The sequence below is a fragment of the Muscardinus avellanarius genome (genome assembly GCF_963383645.1).
Source record: "Muscardinus avellanarius genome assembly, chromosome: 15".
Classification (NCBI taxonomy): domain Eukaryota; kingdom Metazoa; phylum Chordata; class Mammalia; order Rodentia; family Gliridae; genus Muscardinus; species Muscardinus avellanarius.
The window spans coordinates 15,159,160-15,175,440 of record NC_137801.1 but is presented as its reverse complement, the minus strand read 5'-3'; the positions used below and the strand labels follow the sequence as shown (position 1 = coordinate 15,175,440).

General features: G+C 37.5%; 1 protein-coding gene across 6 annotated transcripts in view; it reads left to right on the top strand.

Annotated features, from left to right (window-relative positions):
• Positions 1-16,281, top strand: part of PUM2 (pumilio RNA binding family member 2) — a gene marked incomplete at both ends in the record, with an annotated part of 67,632 nt that overhangs the window by 25,074 nt on the left and 26,277 nt on the right. For 4 of the 6 annotated variants that reach the window (XM_080711686.1, XM_080711685.1, XM_080711684.1 and 1 more), the window contains 5 exons: positions 2,837-2,962; positions 4,696-4,838; positions 7,393-7,531; positions 13,007-13,150; positions 13,261-13,548. In XM_080711686.1, coding sequence (XP_080567812.1) covers positions 2,837-2,962; positions 4,696-4,838; positions 7,393-7,531; positions 13,007-13,150; positions 13,261-13,548 — 840 coding nt within the window. The remainder of the gene's footprint in view (positions 1-2,836; positions 2,963-4,695; positions 4,839-7,392; positions 7,532-13,006; positions 13,151-13,260; positions 13,549-16,281) is intronic. The other 2 variants (XM_080711688.1, XM_080711687.1) reach the window with 2 other exon arrangements.

The following is a 16,281-nucleotide window of genomic DNA, read 5'->3' as shown; positions in this document are numbered from 1 at the left end:
ATAAAATCTTAAGGTACATTTTTATTTTTTTATTTTTTGGTGGTACTGGGGTTCCTGGAAGCCCTTCTACCTCCGGGCTACACTCCCAGACCTATTTTTTACATTTTTATTTGGAAACAGGGTCTCCTAAGCCAGCGCATGCGGCTGGCTTCGAACCTGTGCGATCCTCCTGTCTCTGCCTCCCAAGCGCGGGGATTACAAGCGTGCGCCACCACGCCTGGCATTAAGGTACATTTTTAAAAGACATATGGCCAATATAATTTTCTGTTTTTGTGAAAATTCATGATAGATGAATCAGAGGAAAATCTTGACACCTTTGACCTAGGGCACAGTTAAGAATGTGACGCTAATCAAATGAACTTAAGTATAGGGGTTGTTCTAATGCCACAGTTAAAATGACTATTTTTGCCTTGGCATGAAACCAGTATTGGAAGTTGCGACCTGAACTATTTAAAACTATCTATTTGATTTAAAAATCAAATAGATTATATAGAAAGTAACAGAAAAAAATGGAGTACAGTACAATATAAAGTACACTGGAATTTAGGGTAAAATTTTTTCTTCTGGGTAGCAAGGTAGCTGAGGCTGACCCTGAACCTGCAATTCTCCTGTCTCAGCCTCCCACATATTGGGATTATAAGCCTGTGCCATAGTAACCATTTGGATACTTTTTTAAATTTTACTATATATTCACCTACTTTTAAACCTGTATTCCCTCATCATCTTTTAAAGTTGAACCTTTTAAATCTTCTTTAAATATATCCTTACTCATTATTTTCTTACTATTTGTCTCTTTCTAGTCTATAAAACTATTAAAAGATATTATTTACAAACTATATAAAAATGAAAAAATTAATAAGATCACTTTTCCATATAGAATTTTTTTTGCCTGTCAAACATTCATTAATATTTATTTTAAACAAATTACAAATCTTTTATATAACACTTAGCTCTGTTACTTTACAGAAGAGACAATACTGATAACACAAAGTAAGCTTTTTAGTAACTGGTGAACTATCTACATGGTAGTTCCTCATATAGTTTCTTCTCTTCATATAAGTATATCAAATATTTTTAGCCTTTACTAAATCTATCTAAATCTATTTGGGCATATATTAGACTCAGAAGTGGACTTCTTTTTTGGGGGGGGGGGTACTGAGGTTTCTGGAAGCCCTTCTACTTCCGGGCTACACTGCCAGACCTATTTTATACTTTTTTATTTTTGGAAACAGGGTCTCTTAAGCCAGCTGAGGCTGGCTTCGAACCTGCGCGATCCTCCTGTCTCCGCCTCCCAAGTGCAGGGATTACAAGCGTGCACCAACACTCCTGGCTTTAAAGTCTTCCTTGTTTCCCTGTTGCCTTGAAAGCAAAGTCAAACTATTTAACATCACCTAGGATACTCATGAGTCTTTGTTCTGGTTGTAACTCCAGTTTTATTTCATTTTACTCTAAACTTCCTTCATCCCACCAACCCTTCCAAAGCTCATTCAGTGTGTTTCTTTTCTATATTCGTTGCACTTATACTTTATTTATTTATTTATTTATTTATTTAGCTGTTCTGGGGATGGAACCCAGGGACATTCTACCTCCAAGCTATACCCCCAGCCCTATTTTTTATTCTTTATTTTGAAACAAGGTCTCACTGAGTTGCAAAGGGCCTCACAGTAAGTAGCTGAGGCTGTCCGCGAATCACGATGCTCTTGTCTCAGCCTCCCAAATGTTGAGATTACAAGTGTGCGCCACCATGCCTAGCTCTACTTATACTTTTTGTGTGTGTGTGTGTGCTACTAGGGGTGGAACCCAGGGGCTTTTTACCTCCAGGCTATACTCCCAGACCTATTTTATACTTTATTTGGAAACAGGGTCTCAGTTGCTTAGAGCCTCACTAAGTAGCTGAGGCTGGCTTCGAACCTGTGCGATCCTCCTGTCTCAGCCTCCCAAGCCCTGGGATTACAAGCATGCGCCACCACGCCTGGCATGCACTTATACTTTTTAAAATGCTAATTTGTTTATTTTTCTTAGGAGTATTTTGTAAGGGCAGATTTTATCCTCCTCACTGCTCAATTCCTATGTCATACAGCTTAACAAAAATGAATGAGAAACTGTTATAGACCTATAACAGTCTCATTCTAAACTTTTTTGGGAGGGTGGGTACTGGATATTGAACCCAGGGGCATTCCAACTCTGACCTATACCTCCAGCTGTATTTTAGGTTTTTATTTATTGATTTTATTTAAACAAGATCTAGCTAAGTTACTGTGGGCTGGTCTTGAATGTGCATTTCTCCTTTTTCAGCCTCCCAGTTACTGGGAGTTCAGGCATATGCCACTACACCCAACTTCTAAACAATTAATATGTGTCTGTTGTGCTCTGGTACTATACAGTCCTTTTCTTGTTTATTTTTTGGTGGTACTGGGGGTGGAACCTAGAGGCTTCCTACCTCTGGGCTGTACAACCAGACCTATTTTATTTTATTTGGAAACAGGGTCTCACTAAGTTGCTGAGAGCCTCCCTTAAGTCGCTGAGGCCAGCTTTGAACCTGTGCGATCCTCCTGTATCAGCCTCCTAAGCGTGGGTATTACAAGCTTGTGCCACCACGCCTGGCTATACAGTCCTTTTTAACATCACATTTAATTCTCACAAATCATACAAGCCAACTGGTGATGCACCAGTTTCTTAAATGAAAAAATGGAGAATCAGGTAGTTACACACTCAGTAAAAATTTGAACCATTATCTTGCTCTGCTTCTACACACCAGTTTTAGAAATGTTTTTGCCTAATAAGGAAAATGATGCTTTGCATTTTTATTCATTATTTCTCCTCCTTTTAAATGTAGCTGGTGTGTTCTCAGCAGGCCTTGCTCCAGCTGCATTTGTGCCAAATCCATATATTATTAGTGCTGCTCCTCCAGGGACCGATCCGTATACTGCAGCAGGATTGGCTGCAGCAGCAACATTAGCAGGTAACTTACTGTTCATCCTTGTTGCTTGTTAAGGATTTAGTTTTAATTTTGGTATAAGCTTTATTTTTATTTGTTTGGGCAATTTGAAATTTCTAAGAAAAACAAATATTATCTAGAATGAACTGAAGTTTCTAGGGAGTTTATTTTTCAACTGCAGTGCTGAAGGAAAAAGCCTAAGCAATAACATTCTTTTCTATGTGTAGCTGGCTTGCAATTCCACTTTGTAGTTTTAGAAATCTTAACACTGTACATTTCCATTTAATTAAAAATCCCAGCCGGGCGTGGTGGCGCGTGTCAGCATCTGGGAAGCTGAGATTGGAGGATCGCGGTTCGTGAACAGCCTCAGCTACTTAGTGAGACCCTGTTTTAAAATAAAGAATAAAAAATAGGGCAGGGGGTGTGACTTGGAGGTCAAATGACCCTGGGTCCATTCCCAGACCTGCATTAAAAAAAAAAAATCCCAATACCTACAGAGGTGATGCCAAAGGAAAGTTACTTTTTAGAAAATAAATTGGAAGTAGGTGGTATGAATGCCCAGGTCAGGGATACTATAACAATTTCCAGCAATCTTGAGAGAATGCATGTCTACAACAAAGTGAAACCAAGAGTTGACTTTTAAAAATATACAAAGTAAATGTCCTAAGACTTGGCTGATACCAGATCTTAGGACATATATCAATCAGGAATCATGACATTCATTAATTTTGGGGCTTATTTTGCATAATTCTAATTATTCTTCAGAAATTGCCTATCTTGAACAAGGTAAAGTAGAGGAGGAACAATTCCATTTTGTTTTTCTTAGTTTGCTTTTTTATCTTTTTCTCTGTGCTTTTATATCAAGTTCATTCTTGTCTTGAAACACTAGTCTCATTTTCCTAACCACACGAACACTGATGTCTTGTTTTTCTATAATTTTCTATTGCTTTGTTTGTGAGAATTGTGACTAATTCTGTTTCATATGTGAAGTTTTGTTTTTGTTTTTGTTTTTGTTTTTTTGTTTTTTTTTTTGGTAGTACTGGGGGTGGAACCCATAGGCTTTCTACCTCCGGGCTATACTCCCAGACCTATTTTATATTTTATTTGGAAACAGGGTCTCACTAAGTTGCTGAGAGCTTCACTAAGTAGCTGAGTCTGGCTTCGAACCTGTGGGATCCTCCTGTATCAGCCTCCCAAGTGCGGGGATTACAAGCATAAGATACCACGCCCGGCTATATGTGAAGAATATTCTTAAATTCAAATTTTGCTATTTAAATACTATTGTGGCACTCTTGATACCAGAATGTTTTCTAGTTTTGTATTAAACATGGCAAAGCAAAAGAGAAAAATAAAATGTGCAGTTCATTTTAGTTGTCAAGTTTTTTTTTTAAACAAGAAGTGATGTATTGACCTTAAGAAACCATAATAGTTTTGGGTGTCTAATATTCCCTGTCTATATTGTAACTATTCTGCCATTTCACTGTTGGTCTTGAATTTTAATTCTTATTTCCCAATTAAGACTTTTATTGTCACATCTCTATCATAACATTCTGTACCAGAATGACATGTGTTTTCTAATAGAACCAGAAAAAAAATAGAAAAGATATAGAAAGTGTAAGAGGATAGATTGTACTGAACATATTCTAAGTCTTATGATTGTTCCCTTTTATAATCTAATGGTAACTGACCTCATGTATAAAATCCAATGACCTGAGTTTTTTTTGTTGTTGTTTTTTGGTGGGGTATGTGGGGTTTAGGTCCAGCTGTGGTTCCTCCTCAGTATTATGGTGTTCCATGGGGGGTGTATCCAGCCAATTTATTTCAGCAACAAGCTGCAGCTGCGGCAAACAATACAGCCAGTCAGCAAGCAGCCTCACAAGCTCAGCCTGGACAGCAACAGGTAGGCCTTCCTTTGTTAAGTAATATTGGAGGATTGTTTTACTTTGTTTGTTTGTTTGTTTGTTTGTTTGTTTGTTTGTTGTGGTGCTGGGGGTGGAACCCAGGGGCTTTTCTACCTCCAGGCTGTACACCAAGACCTATTTTTATACTTTTATTTGAAACAGGGCCTCACTAAGTTGCTGAGAGCCTCACTAAATTAAGTAGCTGAGGCTGGCTTCGAACCTGTGCAATCCTCCTGTTTCAGCCTCCCAAGCACCGGGATTACAAGCGTGCGCCACCATGCCCAATTTGAGGATTGTTTTAAATTCCATGAGCCGCTGTTTTTAGAATCTTTTTCAGTACCTGCCATATAGTTGGTACATAAATTTCTCATTGTTTAGGTCCCGCCCAACCCCCATCAGAATTAAATGCATTTAAAGATTGGGTTGTATTTCATGTTTGCTTCTGTTATTTTGCTGTTTTGAGATCTTTAATAATTTTTAAATTTGCTTTCATCATTTCTTCAAAGTATGCTAATGTTCCTATCAAAATAATTGCCTCTTCATTTTTTTTCTAGGTATTTAAATTACAAGTTTAAATATTAGTATGTTTCTGGCCAGTAAAAGGAGACTATTAGGTACTTTGTTATTTAGTTGTTAGTTATTTTTGTGGTACTGAAATTGGACTCATGGGCACTCTACCACTGAGCTTATCCCCTCAGACTTCCCCCTCTTTAGATCAGATTTTCCTAAGTTGGCTTGGTTCGAACTTGCAGTTCTCTACCTTCAGCCTAATGAGTAAGGTACTTCATATTTTTAAACTAGAAGAGGTGAAATTTTTTCACTAAAGTTTACGTTAAATTTCTTTAAAACAGAAGGAAAATGTTTATCATAAAGTTTTTATTTCAGCCCATTTTCAAACAACTGTGAAAAATGCAAACACACTATAGATAAATATCAGAATTCTGTTATATTCATCAAACTTATACCAAAGAAGCAAATTAATAAGTATGGTATTTCTTACTTGGCAGTTACATTTAATTCTAAGTTTCCTTTGATTGATTTTAATACCATATTGATGCTCTGTGGAAGGTGTTCATGAGCTCAGTCTTTATACAGTATATCACAACATCATTTAATAAGTTACTTTTTAACCTGTCTTCCTTGGCCAACCATAAAAATATCATATACCTTAACAGCACACACACCTGTATTTTATGCTGACTTAATGTAAATTAACTGACAGTGAATCCATTTTGTCCTGAATTGTTTGACTATTTATGGAATTTGTGATCAAGTTATCCTGCTTCTGTTCGATGCCTTTACTAAACAGCTATGTGGTGCAAGTAGTAAAACTTGACCGGCCACAAGAACTTTTCACTTAGTTTTTAATGTTATCTTGTATTTTTTTCACACTAAGGTTTTATATTGAAAAGTAGCCTTTACTCATTTGTTAGTTTCTGAATTCTGAAAACTTGGTTCAATTTGAAGTTTTTGCTTTGTATGAAAATCTTATAACAGACAAAAATTAAATAATATTTTTCCTTAAGCTTTCTGTGTTTTAGTTTTCAGACTTAAAAAATAATTTTAATAAAATCTAATTGTTTAAGATATTGCCATCTTCTGCTCTTATCTTTTTTTTTTAAGTACTATTTTGGTAGGAGAACAGACTAATTTTTTCAAAAACCTTCTATAAGCTCCATTTGCCTTATAGATTCTTTTGGGGGGGTTGGTACTGGAGATTGAACCCAGGGGGTTCTACCTCCAAGCTACACTCCCAGTCCTATTTTCCTATTTTTTCTTTATTTTGAAACAGGGTCTCACTAAGTTGCATTAAAGGTAAGTAGCTGAGGCTACGATTCTCCTATGTCTCCCAAGTACTGAGATAACAAGCGTGCACCGTCACGCCTGGGTTTTATAGATTGTTCTAATTGTGAAGAGCCAGTGATTTTTGTGTGGTGTGGGGTGGGGGGCAAGTACTGATGGTTGAACTCCAGGGGCATTCTACCTCAGAGCTATACCCCTCCCGGAGCCAGCCTTTATTATGTTATTGTTTTGAAACAGAGTATAACTTGGTTGCAGAGAGTCTCACTGTGATGAGTAAAGGCTACTTTTCCATGTAAAACCTTAGTGTGAAAAAAAATACAAGATAACATCAAAAACAAAGTGAAAAGTTGTTATGGCCGGTCAAGTTTTACTACTTGCACCACATAGCTGTTGTAGTAAAGGCATTGAACAGAAGCAGGATAACTTGATCATGAATTCCACAAATAGTCAAACAATTCAGGACAAAATGGATTTACTGTCAGTTAATTTACATTAAGTCAGCTGGGCTTGAACCTGCAGTCCTTCTGTCTCAGCCTCCCAAGTACTACTATTATAGGTGTGGGCCATCATGTTTGCTCCAGTGATGTTTTTGATATGAAAATATTTTGCAATTTCTCAGGCTAAATGTATATTTCATTGCATGTAAATGTGTTCAAATGTATACAAAGTATACTTGTAATATATGCATAGTTGTACAAGGCAAATAAATTTTATGGTATTTCTTTTAAGAAAGTCATTTGTTCTTTGTAGGTTCTTCGTGCTGGAGCAGGTCAGCGTCCTCTTACTCCCAATCAGGGTCAGCAAGGGCAGCAAGCTGAATCACTTGCAGCAGCTGCAGCTGCAAATCCAACTTTGGCATTTGGTCAGGGTCTAGCTACAGGCATGCCAGGTATATAATTGGTTAATTATAGTTTTGTTGTTTGGAAATTTTTTGGAGGGAGGGAGTATTGGGTCTGTAGAAATTTAAATAGATTTAAGATGTAAATGTGGAATTGCACTGAAGGATGAATAAATCACATAAGTGTCTGCAATCTTACCTTTCATTTGAGTTTCATTCAGAACTCAAATGTCAGTAGTTGAAATGAGTACTGAGTGTGACTGTTAGTGACAGAATGGCAAATTCACATCAGAATTCTCAATGTAGCCATATTTTTCTTATTGCTTATGATAAGAACCACAGCTGAACCCAGCCCAGAATTTTCATAGTACTTAGGAATTAAGACCAGTTAGTTAGCCAGGTGTGGTGGCACATACTTGTGATCCCAGGACAAACGTGTCGAGACAGGAGGATCTCAGTTCACAGACAGGCTCAGCTACTTAGTGAGGCCTTCTGCAGCTTAGTGAGACCTTGTTTCAAAATAAAGAATAAAAAATAGGGCTCTCTCTCTCTCTCTTCCTTTCTCTCTTTCTTCTTCCCTCTTGTCCTCTCTCCTCTTCTTCTCCTCTCTTACATTAGATTTGTATGAAAACAACTATAACTTGAAGTGATGGTAAAAATAGGTAACAGTTTTCCAGAAGATTATTTTACTTAATCTTTAGGGCTACAACATTTAGACCTTTCAGAAAGAAAATGTAAAAACCAGTGATGTAATGGGCTATATTAAAATTAGACTTTGTATGTCTCAAGTAACTTGTGGGCTGTTTGCATATTTCCCTCTCTCAAAAACTTTCTTTGAAGCCGGGCGTAGTGGCTCATGCTTGTAATCCCAGCATTCGGGAGGCTGAGATCGGAGGATTGCAGTTCGCGGACAGCCTCAGCTACTTAGTGAGGCTCTCTGCAACTCGGTGAGACCTGGTTTCAAAATAAAGAATAAAAAATAGGGCAGGAGGTGTAGCTCTCACAGGTTCAACGCCAGCCTCAGCTGCTTAGTGAGGCTCTCAGCAGCTTAGTGAGACCCTGTTTCCAAATAAAATAGAAAATGTGTCTGGGAATGTATCTCAGAGGTAGAAAGCTTCTGGTTTCTATCCCCAGTACCACAAATAAAATTAAAAAAAAAAAAAACACTTTGTTTGATAATTCATTCTGCTCAGGACTATGATGAAATAATTCTGACTTCCCATATCCAACTAGTTAGAGTTATAAGGCTAATGAGCAATATTCCTAAGTTGCTGGGGCTGGCCTCCAGCCTGTGATCTTCCTGTCTCAGCCTTCTAAATACTGGGATTGCAAGCGTGCACCATCATGGCCTGCTAAAAATATTTATTTTAACATGTTTAACAGTGAAAAATGTCCTGAATTAGACATTAGCAGCTCTTTCTGAAGGGAAATTGATCCAATCAATACCATGGTCTTAAAGTAGGTGACTTCTTAAGATTTAAAAAGGGGTGTGTTTTTAGCCGGGCGTGGTGGCGCACACTTGTAATCCCCGCGCTTGGGAGGCAGAGACAAGAGGATTGCGCAGGTTCGAAGCCAGCCATGCGCGCTGGCTTAGGAGACCCTGTTTCCAAATAAAAATGTAAAAATGGGTCTGGGAGTGTAGCCCAGAGGTAGAAGGGCTTCCAGGAACCCCAGTACCACCAAAAAAAAAGGGGGGGGGTGTTTTCTCTTGTAGTAATTTGCATTCTTCAGAATGGGGAACATGCCTTTTCTTAATTTATTTGTTTATTTTGTTGTACTGGGGATTAAACCCAGGGACATTCTACGTCTGAGCTATACTCCCAGCTCTATTTTTTATTTTTTATTTTAGTACAGGGCATCACTAAGTTATGGAGGACCTCACCAAGTAGTTGAGACTGTTTGTGAACTTGGGATCCTCTTGTCTCGGCCTCCCAAGTACTGGAATTATGAGAATGGACCACCATGCCTGGCTTAATCTTTCTTTCTTGGCTACAAAAGGAATAATGTGATCCTGTTTCAAAATAAAGAATACAAAGTATAGGGCTGGGGGTGTAGCTCAAAGATAGATGCTGCTTGGTCTCTTTGCAGTAGAAAATAATCTCCTTGGGAATGAAGATAATTCTTTTTATTATCTCTTTCTATATTTCAGTACTTAGAATAGTACCCGGCATTTGGTAGCTACTTGATAAATATTTCTCAAATGGATGAATGCATGAACAGTTAATTAGGTAAGCTACATTAGCAATGAGAGAGGCAAAGAAAACATTCTGTGGCAAGGAAACAGGATACCAAAGCCCCTTGAGGAGTCTGAAACTTCCCTCTTCCCAGAGGATAATAGTGGAAGCACCAAGGAAACTAGAAAGTTGGCAGAAGATCTCCAGGTCATATTGTAGGCGAGATTCAGAGTTTTGTTTTTACCTTTTAAACCCTACAGAAGGTTTTTAGCAGTGGTATGGTGTTAGATTGTATATTAAAAGACCACTGAGCCTGATGTGGTGGTGCATACTTGTAATGCTAGTACTTCAGGGGCTGAAACAGGAAGGGACAGCCTCCGCAAGTAGTAAGACTCTCATCAATTTAGTGAGACCCTGTTTAAAAAAATATATAGGGCTGAGCCAGGCGTGGTGGCGCACACTTGTAATCCCTACGCTTGGGAGGTGGAGATAGGAGGATCGCGCAGGTTCAAAGACAGCTTTGCTGGCTTAATACGAGATTCTGTTTCAAAAAAAATGTGTGTGTGTGTGTGTGTATGTATGTATGTATGTATGTATGTATGTATGTATGTATGTCTGGGAGTGTAGCCCAGAGGTAGAAGGGTTTCCAGGAACCCCAGTATCACCAAAAAAAAAAAAAAATTATTTAGGGCTGGGGATATAGCTTGGAGGTAGGATGTCCCTGAATTCAATCCCTAGTGCGGGTTGGGGGGAATCACTGAAGAATACATAGTAGAATTGGGGCAGAAGAACATAGATAAACCACATAGATTTAGGTAGTAGCAACCAGGAAAATGTGAATGAGATTGTGAAAGATTTTTAAGTCCAATGAACAGATATGGGGGGAGAGATTTTGGGCAAAATCTTCTCCTTGGAATTCATGTATACTGTTTTAGTTAAGTAGCAGGTAAGTGCTGTTTGGGTGGTTTTATTTACTTTTCTTTTTTTTTTTTTTTTTACTAGAAATTGAGCCCAAGGGCATTCTATTTCTCAGTTACACTTCCAAACCTTTTTATCTTTTTTAAACAGGGTCTCATTAAGCTAAGAAGGGTTCTCTAGCCTTGAACCTGTAATCCTCCTATCTGAGCTTCCCAAGTCCTAGGATTATACATGTGTGCCACCATGCCCATCCTCTTTGATTTTAAATTTAGATTCAGATGTTAAATAGATAATGATTTTTTTTTTTTTTTTTTTTTTTTGGTGGTACTGGGGGTGGAACCCAGAGGCTTTCTACCTCCGGACTATACTCCTGGACTTTTTTATATATATATATATATTTTTTTTTTTATTTGGAAACAGGGTCTCACTAGGTTGCTGAAAGCCTCACTAAGAGCCGGGTGTGGTGGCGCATGCTTGTAATCCCCGCGCTTGGGAGGCTGAGACAGGAGGATCACGCAGGTTCAAAGCCAGCCTCAGCTACTTAGTGAGGCTCTCAGCAACTTAGTGAGACCCTGTTTCCAAATAAAATATAAAAAAAAAAAGGTCTGGGAGTATAGACCGGAGGTAGAAAGCCTCTGGGTTCCACCCCCAGTACCACAAAAAAAAAAAAAGAGAGAGAGAGAGAAAAGAAAAAGAAAGCCTCACTAAGTAGCTGAGGCTGGCTTCAAACCTGTGCGATCCTCCTGTCTCAGCCTCTCAAGCGTGGGCATTAAAAGTGTGCGCCACCATGCCCAGCTAGATAATGATTTTGAACCTGAGTATTTCCTTCCTTTTTCTTTTTCTTTTTCTTTTTCTTTTTTTTTTTTTTTTTTTTTTTTTTTTTTTCTGAGCTATACCCTCAGCTCGTTTAAAATTTTATAGGGTCTCACCAAATTGCTGGGAGTCTCATGAAGTTGCTGAGACTGGCTTTGAACCTGTGATCTTTTCTCAGCTTCCCAAGTACTGGGATTTTAGGTATGGCCACCCTGCCTGACTGTAGAGTATTTTCTGTGTCTTGAATTTAGGGCTAGATCATGTGTACTAAATAAAGCTATTGACTGGTTTCTACAGTTTAGGATTTGCTAATCATGTTGATGCCTTATGAGCATTTTGCTAATGCTTTTACTTGGTTGGAATTGCTGTAATTGAATGTGAAAATTTCAGTGTTAGTGGTAAAAAAAAAAAAGTGTTTATCCTAGTATACTTACTACTTTTGAACTAAATTTAGTCTACTATGTTTAATGGTAATAAGTTTTCATGTTCCCTTATGACTATAATTTCACTGTCTCCACAATATAAAACTCAAAAAATGATGTTGGAGTATAATTAAATATGTTCTGTTTTTAAAACCTTTAAAAGTATTAGGAGTTTCCAAAACATTTTCACAGAGTTATCAGGTATTTGGGCCTCAGTTCCTGTCACTGTATAAGACAGCCTTTCTCAACCTGAGTTCCAGGAGAGAATTAACCCTTCTTGCCCTAAAGTATTGGTCCGTATTTATAGTTAATTTCTTTCCTGTTCCTCTAGAGCAGTTCTTGCTATATACCATTCTTGGGAGAACTGACAATATAGTCACTTGAATCATTTTGTTTTTTGGTTCAAGGAAGGAATCCTGTTGAGAAAGGCTGCTAAGAGGTAAACTACTCTCCCATAGTTCTGAATAATGCAGATTACTTTTTATTCTCAAGCTTATGATAAAGCAAATGCCTGCTTGATTTTACATATGTGTTTAGATTATATGTTAAATTTTTAAAGAGATGCATACAAATGAAAAATCTAGAGGAATCTTGGTAATGAGGCAGTTGGTTAGAACTTTAAATTGTATAATAAACATTTTATAGTGGTCTACTTCAGTTCCACTAATTGTTATGCTCATCATCCCAAAACTAACTAAAGGGCCAATATCAGAAAGTAGCTTATAGTTTCTGCGTAACTCATTTTGTTACATAATTCCAGATGTGGAACACCTATAAAAATTTATTTTTTGTTACTGGGTGGAACCCAGGGACTTTTCTACCTCTGAGCTATACTCCCAGACCTCTTTTATACTTATTTGGAAACAGGGTCTCGCTAAGTTGCTGAGAGCCTAAGTAGCTGAGTCTGGCTTTGAACCTGTGGGATCCTCCTATTCAGCCTTCCAAGCCCGAGGATTAGAAGTGTGTGCCACCATGCCTGGCATACCTATAAAAATTTAAATTGAGCAACAAATATTCCACTTATGCCAACTTACATAACATTTATATATTTAATATGTTTGCAGAAATAAACACTTGGGGTTTAATGGATTAAGGAAAATGATTCTTTTTGTGGTCCATAAATAAAAGACATTTCTGTTAAAGTTATCACTTAAAATTAAGTGTTTTTATTAGTAAACATTTATTTTCATGTTACCTAGGCTATCAAGTACTAGCTCCCACTGCCTACTATGATCAGACCGGTGCCTTAGTGGTTGGCCCTGGAGCAAGAACTGGCCTTGGAGCTCCAGTTCGATTAATGGCTCCAACACCTGTTTTAATTAGTTCAGCAGCAGCACAAGCTGGTAAGTGCTACTTCTTGGATAATATTTTGTTTTAGTGTTGAGATACCATTTTTAAAATGTAGAATATTTTTCTGGGTAGTTTTAAGAGTTGTCTGAAATTGGTTTTTCAGCAGCGGCAGCAGCAGCTGGAGGAACTGCAAATAGTCTTACAGGCAGCACAAATGGTCTGTTTCGGCCAATTGGCACTCAGCCACCACAGCAGCAACAGCAACAGCAGCCAAGCACTAATCTGCAGTCTAATTCATTTTATGGGAGCAGTTCTTTGACTAATAGCTCCCAGAGCAGTTCTTTATTTTCCCACGGACCTGGTCAACCTGGAAGTACATCTCTTGGTTTTGGAAGTGGTAGTTCTTTGGGTGCTGCTATAGGCTCAGCCCTCAGTGGATTTGGTTCATCAGGTAAGTTTCTCTAAGATGAGTTACTCTGCTAAGTGGACATGACCTGTGCTTGTCTTTTTAATATTAAGATAAATAATAACATATAGTTTAGGAAAAACAAGAATAAAGGGTTGGTTTAGTTTTGTAGAAGAAAAATATTTCCTACGAGTCTTCTAAATTTTTATGAATGTTTAGCTCCTTTCTAGTACCCATCCTTTACACAAATATATACGTTTCCTCCAGTTTTAAGAATTCATTACTGTAATTTTCATTTTAGTAAAATTTGTTTGGAATACTATTATGCTAATGGCTGGCTCTTTCTTATTCTCCATATAAACACTTGAGGAAATAAGTACCTCGTCATCTTAATTTTTTGGTATTTTTAAAGTAATTGTCGGTGTGCTTATCAGATGGGTCATTCTTAGTAAATGGTGGGGTTCATCATGATTTTCTTTATTTGGCATAATATCTAAAATATATGTAATATCATGAAACATACCAAATAAGCTCTAATGGGTTTTTGTGAACAAGTCCTTAAGAAACTACCAGTGAGCTGGGAAAGATAGTGCCACCTGTGGTCCTTAGATACTTAGGGGCTAACGCAGGAGGCTAAGATTTCAGAAGGATTTCAAGATCGAGGCCAGTTGCAGCAACTTAGACCCTATCTCAAAAAATAAAAAGGTTTGGGGTATGTAGCTCAGTGGTACAACCCAGCTTCAGTCCCTAATACTGCCAAAGAAAAGAAACTACCAAAGTATTTATCTTTACATTAAATTAATTTAGCCTTTGTTACTAAAATTTATTTTAAAGGATGACTTAGCTTTATGTAATACTCAAAGTCATAATTTTAAATAGTTTCACATTAAGGAAAAAGTAGCTTATTCAAATTCTATTGATTGAAAAATAGGGAGTCTTCACAAGGGCAGTAATATTAATTTGGACCTCAAGAGATTTTCTATTTCTGTAATGTAACATCCTATAATCTTTAATAAGTTTCATATTTATCCTCCCTCCACATCAAATTAAGTTCTTGTTTGGGGTGGATAATGACAGAACTAGCATAATGCCAACATGAGAAAGTGTCTTCTGAACTTTTTTATTTTATAGGAGGGATGGTCTAGAACAGCTATAAACTTTTAGATCAAAATGGATTGTTATAATGAAACATAATAAGGAAATGTCACAATAGTCATAACACGAAATTTTCTAAAGATTAAGCATAAGAACTGAAGAAAAATTCAGTAAACATGGAGAGGCTCTTCAAACTTTCATTTTATCACTTTTTTGTCCTTTTGGAGTTTAGTATTTTTATGTCTATCTCACACACACTTGTGAAACTGATTCATTCTTAATTCCTAACACAATTGGGATTGTTTTCCCCAAGGAATCCTAAATATTCTGAGGACAGTTGAAAGAACATAGAACTTTAAACCTTGTGGAAATAACTAGTTCCTAAATTATAGATTGTCAACTCTGACAAATTCAGGAAAAAGCGTTGAGGAGCTCCATATTTCCTCTTCTAATTTGTCCCTGGTGGCCTCTTACAGATTTGCTGGTTTACCCCTACTCAGTTCTTCTAGATTTCTATTGTCTCTCAGTTGAGACCTTTTCCTCTACCTTTAAAAACCAAACATTTTGCTTCTTTCAGACTCCTCTTTCCCAAAAAGTGATCTTTAAGCCTCCCTTATTTATAGCTGTCACTCAATTCTGATATCTAATCTGGGAAAGTTTCATTTTATTTTACTTAGAGGACATTAGCAGATGCCACCCCTGACTGCCACTGAAGTCTATCCTCTTCTCTCCTCTTGGATGTTTTGTGAGGGTTCGTTCAGGCGGTGCCCATATATGCTCTTAACAAGTCTGTCCACACTACGGTGATTTCATACTTACTTGAAAACTAAAATATAATATGGTTATGCACATGTGAATACACATAATCATTCTCTTATCTATATGATCAAATTTTATTGTTGGATAGTGTTGAATACCCCATTTTATAATGCAGTTAGTCAGGAAACCTAGCCATTGTATTATGGTGGTTTAATCATTCTTTTATTTTAAAAGTGCTGTTAAGGCGGGCGTGGTGGCGCACGCTCATAATCCCCGCGCTTGGGAGGCGGAGACAGGAGGATCGTTCAGGTTCGAAGCCAGGCACGCTGGCTTAAGAGACCCTGTTTCCAAATAAAAAGTATAAAATAGGTCTGGGAGTGTATCCCGGAGGTAGAAGGGTTTCCAGGAACCCCAGTACTACCAAGAAAAAAAAAAGTGCTGTTAACAAGCCAGGCATGTTGCCACATGCCTGTAATCCCAATACTTGGGAGACTGAGACAGGAGGATCACACAAGGCCAGACTCAGCAAACTTAGTGAAACTTTGATCCAGAATAGAAAATAAAATAGGGCCGGGGGATATAACACAGACGTAGAACACCACTGGGTTCAATCCCCAGTGCATTTTTTAAAAAAATGTTAAGAACTAGAAGTTTGTAATTTAACATTTTATATGTAGTTGATAAGTGATAAGTAGTTCTATTGTCTAGTACCTATTTTAGGTACATTTGATTTTGTATCTCATAGTATTTTATAGTTATAAAGAGTTACAGGTAACTTAGGCATGTAGTAAAGCTTAAAGAGCCAGCTTCTTTATGCTTAAAGTAAATGTTTGACTTAATTTTCATTTTGGAGGAAAGTAATGCTGTATGTTTCAAAATCAGGTTTTTTTTTTTTTTTTGTGCCAGAGGAATAATGCTCTTGCT